Source organism: Syngnathus leptorhynchus, chromosome 2 (genome assembly GCF_054491065.1).
Source record: "Syngnathus leptorhynchus isolate UIUO chromosome 2, UIUO_Slep, whole genome shotgun sequence".
Classification (NCBI taxonomy): Eukaryota; Metazoa; Chordata; class Actinopteri; order Syngnathiformes; family Syngnathidae; genus Syngnathus; species Syngnathus leptorhynchus.
The window spans coordinates 11,276,679-11,287,423 of NC_141196.1; the positions used below are offsets into that span (position 1 = coordinate 11,276,679).

General features: G+C 38.6%; 1 protein-coding gene across 2 annotated transcripts; it reads left to right on the top strand.

Moving 5' to 3' along the window:
* Nucleotides 1-112: 112 nt before the first annotated feature.
* Nucleotides 113-8,782, top strand: anxa6 (annexin A6). 2 transcript variants are annotated; one of them, XM_085903968.1, is made up of 24 exons: nt 113-244; nt 751-835; nt 909-1,003; nt 1,270-1,383; nt 1,450-1,540; nt 1,661-1,740; nt 1,857-1,913; nt 2,147-2,240; nt 2,591-2,686; nt 3,320-3,378; nt 3,495-3,617; nt 3,688-3,746; nt 3,893-3,971; nt 4,337-4,418; nt 4,510-4,604; nt 4,703-4,816; nt 5,323-5,413; nt 5,493-5,572; nt 6,262-6,315; nt 6,401-6,494; nt 6,592-6,687; nt 6,770-6,828; nt 7,245-7,382; nt 8,537-8,782. In XM_085903968.1, exons 1-24 carry the CDS (start codon nt 203-205, stop codon nt 8,597-8,599), a joined length of 2,040 nt encoding a protein of 679 aa, XP_085760094.1. In that variant the 5' UTR covers nt 113-202; the 3' UTR covers nt 8,600-8,782. The 2 variants fall into 2 exon arrangements, with proteins under 2 accessions (XP_085760094.1, XP_085760104.1); XM_085903978.1 differs by having other exon boundaries at nt 7,245-7,367.
* The last annotated feature ends 1,963 nt before the right edge of the window (nt 8,783-10,745 follow it).

Consider the following 10,745-nt stretch of genomic DNA (forward strand, 5'->3'; position numbering starts at 1 on the left):
ATAAAAGTTCAAAGCATAAAAGAACCACAGCAAGTGCATAGCGCTTGTTTGACCAAGAAATCAGGCCTATGACAAAATAAATACAATAAAAGGACAAAGCATAAAGGACCAACAACTGCATCAAGCAACAACCAGTAACAGCAGAAAGTTTGCTTTGTTGTGATTAAATCTATGTGAACTTAGTGAAAAAGAGCTGCTGACAATGCATTTGGAATATCATGGTCGAAATTCACCAATAATGCATGTGGGTAAGCATTTACGGGATAATAGCTGTTTTGTCAATAATACACTGAATATACTGTACAGAGAAAACAGACATGTTTGTGAATCTTCATTAAATGATAGAAATGAGCAACAACTTTGTGAGTGTGCCAAGAAGAAAAAATAAATAGATGAATAACCTTTGTCATGCATAGACTTAGGAATGGATCCACTTTTGGCCAAGTGAAGTATATGAAGTGTATAAGGAGAGGCCAGTTGAAATATTTGCCGCTTTAACCTTCCTATTATACTCTGTTCTCGCATTCTAGAGAATACAATTTTTAAATTATATTTATTTGATTTGAATTTTTTGCCTTAAAATATTTAATCATATTAATTGATTTGATGATTTGAATTTGCTGACTTGAAATATTTATCAACCGTGTATCAGTTTTTCTATTCAATTGACAATAGATAAATAATTAAATGTGCAACATGATAGTGTCATCTAATAATAGTCCTGTAAAAGAACTGCCTATTTGTTTTCAGGTGTTCAGAGGCACAATAACAGATGCTCCCAATTCGAATCCCGGCGCCGATGCCGAGGCGCTCTACAATGCAATGAAAGGCATGGGTAAGTGTCTGAAAACTGCACATTCAGCACTTTCCAATGTTTGTGACTCCCATGTGTATGACACGCACTCCAGGCAGTGATAAAGAAGCCATCTTGGATCTGATCACCTCTCGCAGCAACGCTCAGAGACAGGAAATCATTGCGGCGTACAAGTGTACCTATGGAAAGGTACGACACATTGCATCATTTATACGAAATTAGATTTCCTAGTTCAACCGTTCTCTTCATCATGCTGCTCACATCTTGAGATGACTCTCACAATAACAACGTGTTGACATCCATTTTAGTTGTTTCAGGTCTATGGACTAAAAGTCCAGGTTTAAGGAAATGATTGTCATCAACACCTGTTAGAAATGTTGCCATTGGCTGTTAAAGAATAGCCTAATGTCCAAAATGTATTCAAACATGTCTAAGTGAAAACAAATATTTTGCAGGATCTTATTGAGGATCTGAAATATGAGCTGACAGGTAAATTTGAGCGTCTCATTGTGAGTCTGATGAGAACACCACCCTACCACGATGCCAAAGAAATAAAAGATGCACTCAAAGTAAGACAACTCTTAATGTCAGGGAAGTGGAGTCATTATATTCAATTTGTTGACCCTGTCATGTAGGGAGCTGGAACCAACGAGAAAAGCTTAATTGAAATTTTGGCATCAAGAAACAACAAACAAATTCATGACATGATTCAAGCATACAAGGATGGTGAGGCCTTTTTTTTTTTTTTGTCCATCATTAATACACAGCATTAGCTGTGCAAAATGTGTGTGTATTATTTTCATAATTTCACTCTGATGTCTTGTCTACATGGGTTTTTTTTTTTAGCCTATGGCACAAACATGGAGGAAGACATCATAGGCGACACTTCAGGTCACTTTAAGAAGATGCTGGTTGTTTTACTTCAGGTTGGTTATCTGATACAATACCAATACTGCTTTGTGGTGGTCAGCAACAGCAAGTTATCAAAAAAACACCCGATGAGCACTTCAATGACTTTGTGAGCATTTTGTCCTGCTTTCAGGGGACCAGAGATGAGTCGGGAGTTGTGAATGCAGATCTGGTGGAGCAAGATGCACAAGTAAGAGAATGTGAAACTGCACTGAATGAGTTGCCACCTCTACATTCAAATCCAAATGTCCCAACAGTGCTGCAGTCCTCATATCCACAACCAAGCAAATTATGTCTTTTCAGTCCTGTTGACAATGGAAATTCTTTTACATTTGACCTTTACAGCTTGGCAACATGTACTTCTATTTACGTGACGTGTCGTTGTAATTCTGCCATGTCTTGGCCCACTTGTCTCAACAAAAGGACCTTTATGCCGCTGGCGAAGAGCAGTGGGGGACGGACGAGTCTAAATTCATCATGATACTGGGAAACCGCAGCATGACCCACCTCCGCATGGGTGAGTGCACGCCAAGGGGAATTAACATGCGCATATTGCGTTTAGTCTTTTCTCGTGCGACCCCTCGTAGTGTGACTGCAACTTAAATGTGAATTTCTGACTCTTTGTTCTGACGACTCTTTGTAAGATATATCAAGAAGAGTCTTGTACAGTAAAATAAAGAATGTATGGGATGAAGAAAGTATTATTAATTTCATTATGGTATATACGTACCTCATAAATTGTGAAATGGTAACTGGAACGAATGACAAATCAATGAAAAAACACTTGTGTCCTTTTTGTTGCATTTATCCAAATTTAACAAATGTTCATAATGTACTGTAGCATCTTGTACTTTCTTGTCTTGTCAGTTTTCGATGCGTATGAGAAGATTGCAGAGAAATCCATCGAGCAAAGCATCAAGAGTGAGCTGTCCGGGGACTTTGAGAGACTGATGCTTGCTGTTGGTAAGATGCTGATCTTTAAAATTCTGTTATTGTTTTGATGTAACTTGTGCAGACGTAGCATCATACAATGCAAATGGTAAACTTAAACTATTTTTAAAATTGATTATTCCATTGATTTTTGCATCAATTCATCGAATAATCTGACACAATTTTGAATGGGTATTACAAAACCACTTTTCCCCAATGACTGTTTTTATTTTGTATTGTTAAGTGATAAAAACAAAAAAGTAACATCTGAACATTATTAGGCAAGAGGAATTTATGTTGTACTCTTCCAACTTTTTCAGACTGTTGCAATTACTGGTGCGATTGTTATTTTCTGAAGTAAAAGCAGATGTTTGATTTGATTAAACACAAAAGACAATTGTTTGTTTACATTATTAAAAAAAAAAAGAATACCTAGTTACTGTTAGGTAGCTGACATTAGAGGCCATGAACAAATCTAAGGTAAAATTGTCTCTAAGCGATTAATTAATCATTAAAATAGTTGTTGATTAATTCGATTACTTATCGATTCATTGATTAATTTTGACAGCTTTAACTAGGAATTATTTTCCAAACAAAGTAACTACTAAAGTGTAACATACAGTATATTTAATTTTGGAAATAACATCCTCTCCTATTGTCTTGCAGTCCAATGCATACGCAGTGTTCCCATGTTCTTTGCCAAACGCCTTTACAAGTCAATGAAGGTAAATAGAAATGTCTGGTGATTTTCAATGAATCCCAAAGTCAACGTTGCATTAGTAAAGCACCTGAAAAGTCCCAACTATTGCAACTTTACAATAAATGTGTACTGCATTTCCAGGGTCTGGGTACAGATGACAACACACTGATAAGGATCATGATTTGCCGTTCTGAAATAGACATGTTGGACATCCGAGAGTGTTTCAGGCTCGGATATGAAAAATCGCTTTACAACATGATCAAGGTAGTAAAACGGCAGAAGAGACTGTCGCTGAGTTCAGAGGACATCACTGACATGTGCTTGCCGCACACAGGACGACACATCAGGCGATTACAAGAGGACTCTGTTGAATCTATGCGGAGGTGATGATGAGTGAGTATCGTTTTAAACTACCGTTATCAAACACAATGGCAGAGGAGGACCAGAACTAGAAAATTGAGCACTGATGGATGACCAAGGTTCAAGCAAAGTTCTGGCTGTGCTCAGTGAGCTGTGTTGTGTCAAACTAATCATTGCAGTTTAGCTGGAGAGTTCTTCCCTGAAGCAGCTCAGATAGCCTACAAGATGTGGGAAATAAGTTCCATGACCAAAGTCAAGGTTTGACCCCCGCTTTGTGACACAGCTCCAGTTGTCATTGCATGCTTTGCCCTGGCTGTTCCAAGTTTGCAGCCATCCTCTTTGCTTTACTAGGAAAGTCACATTTCAAAACGATTTGGGTTGACGTTCATAAAATGGCTTTTCATTGTTGTGGCTGTGTGTCATGGTTGCTAACAGTGAAACTAAGATGTCACGCTTGTCAACTAACCAAATAGCATGTGACCAACGTGAGATTTGTATGCACGGTTGTTATTTTACCACTCGCGTCTTTGTCGAGATAAAGAATTAACCCCTGTCCTGCAACCTCATGATGCATTTTGTTCAACCAGAATCTAATTTGCACATTTCAACAATTTCACTACTAGCTGAGGCCAACAGTTTTACCCTATTCCAACTTTGACCCAGCTGCTGATGCGCAGGCTTTAAGAAAAGCCATGAAAGGATTCGGTGCGTAATCTTGTCTTAACAGTTTAAACATTTAAAAATATTTCATTTGAATAACTAACTAACATTTCCGTAATACCATTGTGTGCTCCAGGAACAGATGAAGATGCAATTATAGACATTGTCGCATGTAGAAGCAATGCACAGAGACAAGAGATCAGACAGACTTTCAAATCACTACTGGGAAGGGTAAGAGATGATCGTCCGTAAAAATATTGAACAATGTTTTTTTTGGTTTGTTTTCATCATATAATAAGCTATAAAACTTTTGCGTGAACTGGTTGCAGGATCTGATGAAGGACCTCAAGTCTGAATTGTCAAAGAACTTGGAGAGACTGATCATTGGTCTCATGTTGACCCCAGCTGAGTTTGATGCCAAAATGATGATGAAAGCCATTGAGGTGATGTTGACATTTCAATGTCATGGATCAATAATCATTCACTTACCATTGTAGGGTATGCAGGAACATTTTGAAAATCATTTTATTAGGAAAAGCCAAGGACTGATGGGTTTTGAAAGTCAAAGTTGGCTACAAACTCAACAGAATATGTTATTGGAAATAAATTCTTGTACTTTCATGAAACAAATATTAGAATTTAGATTATAAAGATGCATCTGATTTTGTTTAGAACATCTGAGAAGGTCTGTAGAAATGAATTTCAGGTCATTGAGAGTACCATACAAACACACTAGAGGGCGCCAAAAGTCAGAAATTCTTGTTTGATTCCTGCTCATCCTCAGTTCTGACAAAATTGGCAATTATTGAGAAGGTAGAAGCACATTGCTCGAGAGCAAGTAATAGAAGTGCAATTAGTGTTGACGTTACACTCAAACCACCTCGTTGCAACCAGTCGTACCTGACAAAGACACATTATCCATTGTGAGTATTTCTGGCCTTTTTCACAGGGTGCTGGCACAGATGAACACGCGCTGATTGAGATCCTGGTCACCAGGAACAATGAGGAAATACAAGCCATGAATGCTGCCTTTCAGGAAGGTGAGCTTATTGGCGTCAAAGGCGACATTTTGTAATCATTTCAAATGTGTACATTTAAATTCTCACTCAAACTTCACAGCCTACAAGCAATCTTTAGAGGCGGCGATTCAATCGGACACATCAGGTCACTTCTGCCGCATCCTGGTTTCTCTCGTGCAGGTAATTTTTCATTTGTATCATCTCATTCAGCTCGTAATTACGCAGACACAGCACGGTGTGATGGAAACAACAACATTCCCTAGTTCCAGTAAATCTGATCATAAGTAATTAGTAAGAGTCTATTTCCTTATCAGGGTTACGTATGAGCTGGAGTCTTTCCCAGCTGAATTTTTTTATTGAGAGTTATGACCTGGAATGGTCACTAGCACACAATTTAGAGATTCAATAGAACCTAAAATACATGGGGTTTTTTTTTATCGTGGGAGGAAGCTGAGGAGAACATGCAAACTCTACACAGGAAGGCCAGAGCCGAGATTGAGAGATACATGCTTTTTTGCAACGTGCTGGTTATGGTTAATATTTCCCAATGTCAAAAAGCCCAAGGAAACCACCATCACCACCAAGGTAATATGCAAATTAGGACTGTGAGAAGCCTCGGCAGAGCCAAAATGCGATCCAATTTGTATCATGACGTCCTTTCCACGTTTCCATGTTAGGACATCCTCTCATTTAACATTCCAATATATTTTTAACCATCCAATGTGAAGAGAACCAATTGGAACAATAGGTCGCCCATCCTGATTGACAGGAACATTTAGCTCTTTCTGGAGAAGTCTCAATGTGACAATTGTCTTTTGTGTTGTAAAACAATATTGCGTGATGACATCATTTCTTTCTGCCTCGATCAGGGTGCAAGAGAAGATGGCCCTGCAGATTTTGAAAGAGCAAATACTGATGCTCAGGTGGGTCTCATACAAAAAGGAACTAGAAAGGCAAAAATTTGCACTGCTGATTATTTCGACCTCTTGCTCTGCTTCTAATCAACAGGAACTTGCTGATGCAAGTAACGCCGAATCTGATGACAGGGTAATAAAGTTCATGAGTATTTTGTGCACCAGGAGCTTCCCTCATCTAAGGAAAGGTAAACTACACTTGTGAAGATGTTCACATTTGCTTTGCGGTCGCTGTGATCAGTGCTCAACCGGTGCAAGATGGCTCACAGTTTGTCATCTTTTCAGTTTTCCAAGAGTTTGTCCGGTTCTCCAATAAGGACATTGAACTGATCATCAAGAAGCATATGTCGGGAGATGTTAAAAATGCCTTTTATGCCATAGGTAAGACTTTCAAAGAAATAGCCACAAACTGATCAGGACTTTCCAGCGACACCCCTCAATTTGCTCTCTCTTTCCGTTGCAGTCCGCAGTGTGAAGAACCAGCCTTCTTATTTTGCAGACCGATTGTACAAAGCCATGAAGGTATGCACAATGCATTCACTAGGACAAGACGTCTCAAGGCAAAAGATTCTATGAAAAAATATTATTGCATCATCTTCGTTATTCTTTAAAGTCGTAAATATTAGAACACCTGGACAGCGTGCAAAATTGTTTTGCATGCCTTTATTGGCTTTTCATTGTACAACAAAAGACTGGGACATTTGAAGTAGACTCCCCAAAAAAAGAAACAGCTATTGGGAACACTTTACAGGTTAAATAGAAAGAGGTAGGTGTCTTTGTTGGGTATAAAATGAGTCAGTCGTTCTTGCAATCGAAAGGAATTCAGGGTTTGATCCACAGCAATAGAGAGAAAAGAAATAAAGCAACTTTGCCTTGGCTTGCCTACATTACTATCAAACAAAGGTGATATCTGTTTTTTTGAAACTGTTTGTGCGCAGGGTCTGGGCACAGATGACAGAGCGTTGATCCGCATCATGGTGTCCCGTAGTGAGATTGACCTTTTCAACATTCGCAAAGAATTCAAAGAAACACAAGACACCTCTTTGCATGAATTCATCAAGGTAGAGACGATGATCGTAAGTCGGCGTCGATGTCCACTAACACCTGCTTGCTTGTTTTTTTTTTTTTTCTGTGTCCGTTTGTTCTGTTGCATCCTGAGAGCATATGTGGCACGGTCGTCTTCTTGCTAAGGCAATGGAGCTGCGGTAACCTATAGCTTCCTTGTGGTGGACTGTGGCTCTGTGGCTTTTGCTCAGCTGTTCAGGAATTTCCCTTGTATGCTCAACTTCCTTTCGGTATCTGTTGCATGATTGGCTGACGGCTCTGCAGACAGGAAGTAGCCAGGAACATACATCTATAATAACTTCCTCAAGAAATACGCAGCACATTACCCCATGTTGGCTTTGCAGAAATATTTTCCAATAATGAAACCACTTTGAGATTCTGCTATGCGTGAAGAGACGTTGGGGCAACTCTTTTTTTGCCTTATTGACGTCTTGCAAACACAAGCCCATTAAAATGAGTAGTTTGGTTTAATAGAGGAGTAACTGGGTTACTTTTTGGCAAATTAAGTTGGGAGCAGGCTTCTCATTCGTAAAGTGGATCTAGAAAGTCCACCTCATAGAACAGCAATATGGGTTAGTCAGAGGTACTACTAGTATTTCACAATGGTTTGAAATGACCATTTTCCCAGGTGAGAGGGGTGTGAATACGTGTGCAACCGCATTATCGCGATTGTTTATCTTTACCTTTGCTCCCTCTAAAAGATGGTTTTGTTTTGTTTTTATCGGTTATGCGCACATTGAAATGATTTGTTCTAGTCTCGCTCTCTTTTTTATATTACCTGGCATTTGAACAGGGGTGTGTAGACATACATATTACGGGTGGGGAGCATTTTAAAGTCCTTAGAAGGCCATAATAAATTCTTTAAAAGATAAAAGAAATGTTGTCTATTTGCAGCGCGGTATATTACAAACATATTTGGCTTAAGAGAGTTGGCAGTTTTTATTAGCATTCATATTGTTTTCATATGTTTATCATCAATTACGTTTGTAGCGTAAACAACACACAGTCCCTTTTTAATTTTAAAATTCAATTTCTTGCCTGTTGCCTTGGCATGTATACTGTATGTCCTTCGTTTTGCATGCAGTGAGTTTTGTGTCTGTGAGATTAGTCATAAAAACCTGAATATATCTGATGTATATTTTAACGTTTTTCTTTGTGTATTCAGGGCGACACTTCAGGAGATTATCGCAAAACCCTGCTGGTGCTGTGCGGAGGGGAGGATGAATGATGGCACATCTTCGTGTCAAACTATACTGGCCGCATCACATCACAGTGAAAATGTAGTGGTCTGCCAATGTGTATGTGATAAATGCCATACATTTTTTTTTTAATTTGAAGATATCTGAAGGCACAACAGAGCTTCCCAGGACACGGCCAATGAATCGAATGAAATAAAATGACTATCACCTGGTATCTAACATTATTCTTGTACCATATAAAATTGAATAATTTCAAATCACCCTACGGCAGGGGTGTCCAACTCTTTTTTTTTTTTCCCGCGGGCCGCATTGTAGTCATAGCTTCTTTCGGAGGGCCATTATGACTGTCAACCCAAATAAATGTATCAGCACCTCATGTACAGTAAAAACTACAAAACAAACAGGTCAAATATTTAAAAATATATATATTATTAAAAGTGAAGACAATTTGCGATTCTAGTAATGATAATTTGATGCACAATTTGTCTTCGCGGGCCACATAAAATGATGTGGCGGGCCGTATCGGGCCCCCGGGCCTTGCGTTTGACACCTGTGCTCTATGGTGTATTCCGTTTTCACCACATCCTGTTTGAACAAAGAAGAAGTGTTCCTATTTGCATTTTGGAAGACAGTTCAATCATTTATTATGATGGTACTGGCACAATGACAATGTAATAAGCAGAACAGGAACTAATTAATTATGAGGAAACTCCCTTCAAGTTAATACCTCTTTAAAGTTCTCATACGTGCGGCCAAATGTTTGTGAAAGTATGAATATGGTGGGTATGCGGTACTTCAAGAAGGTTAAGAAAAGGCCATTAAAAACATAATTAGTATAAATACATTCTATGTTGGAGTTCATTACATAAACACTGCATGTGTGGGTGCAGCTGCTCCAGCCTTTCTTTGTGATAAAAAGAGGAGGAAAAAAAAAAGACGGGTAGTGAGGAAATCCCCAGAAGAAAGCCAAAATCCAAGGAAACAAAACTGCCGCAGCTAGTTGTAGTCCCAGTCCATAAACGCCATTCAGCGATCACAAAATGCATTCTTATCCCTAAATGTGCAGAATTTCTTGAATTGCCTTGTTGGATTTTTTAACTCCCTGCTTGCTCTTTTTTTTTTTTTTTTTTTTTATCGTGACACGAGTGCAAAAACGTTTATAAAAATGTTTGGTAATCTGCACATCTTTAAGCCCAGATTTCATTGTGGTCATTTCTGTTGATGCATTTAAGGCCCCAAACTGGAGGCCTCAGGCCTACTGCACGCTGATTAACCCCAAATATAAATATCAATATATGACGAGTCACACCCTGTAGGAAGAACACAAAGTTGAACACACATCAGGTTCTGTTCATACTGAGCCAACAGTGTTAAGGCCATTTTGCTCGGTTATGGGAATTCCCCAAGTCTCACAGTGAAATTGCCCCCCACCCCCACCCTACCCCAGCAGTTTCCTTAAAAAGTGAATGCCGCTCAGACACAAGCCAAATGAGTGGGTGAGTTGTTGTTTATACCACTTTAATACTTTTACATAATCTTGCATGTTTTTGCGAAATGATTTATCCATTTTAGGTTGGTTTGTTTTATCTGTCGTTCAGAAACGGCAAGAAATCGCTCTGTTCTTTGACACAACATACATGGTCTTTTCAAGAAATGCTACTTTTACTTTTGTGCTGCGCTGGAAAGCTCCAGATTATTTTTTTATTCATAAATTGAAACTGATCATTTATCCAATAATTTTTACATACTCTAACATGTCCAGGTTGACAGTTAAAAAGAAATTAGAACACAGAAGGGTTGAAATTGGACATTCTGCTCAAGAAGATGCAGTCAACAAAAGACAAGCAAATGATGTTTGATGCTGCTCCTTTCTGCTGTTAGGAAATGCAAAAAAAAAACTGGTCCATATGAGTTTATGACCCTTGGTCTCTTTTAAAATGTATATAATTTACTGCCTTGCTTAACCACTATTTACCAGTTTGGCACATCAGGTAGATCTTCATTTGATTGACTGCTTCACAATATTTCAGGGACGTTATTGTATTTTGCCCTGCAACGTTGGCAACTACAGACTCTGAAGTTCTGTAGAGGTCAATTTAAAAAAATAAAAATCACACACTAACTTACTTACTGTAATAGGGTTCGTCAAAATATCTATGTTAAAAGACAAATAAT

Excerpts from the sequence above, each read along its gene's own strand:
- anxa6 (XM_085903968.1), top strand. The coding sequence starts at position 203 with ATGCATTTGGAATATCATGGTCGAAATTCACCAATAATGCAT. Across the intron at positions 245-750 it reads GAAATTCACCAATAATGCAT|GTGTTCAGAGGCACAATAAC; the intron begins GTGGGTAAGCAT and ends ATTTGTTTTCAG. Across the intron at positions 6,829-7,244 it reads GATTGTACAAAGCCATGAAG|GGTCTGGGCACAGATGACAG; the intron begins GTATGCACAATG and ends GTTTGTGCGCAG.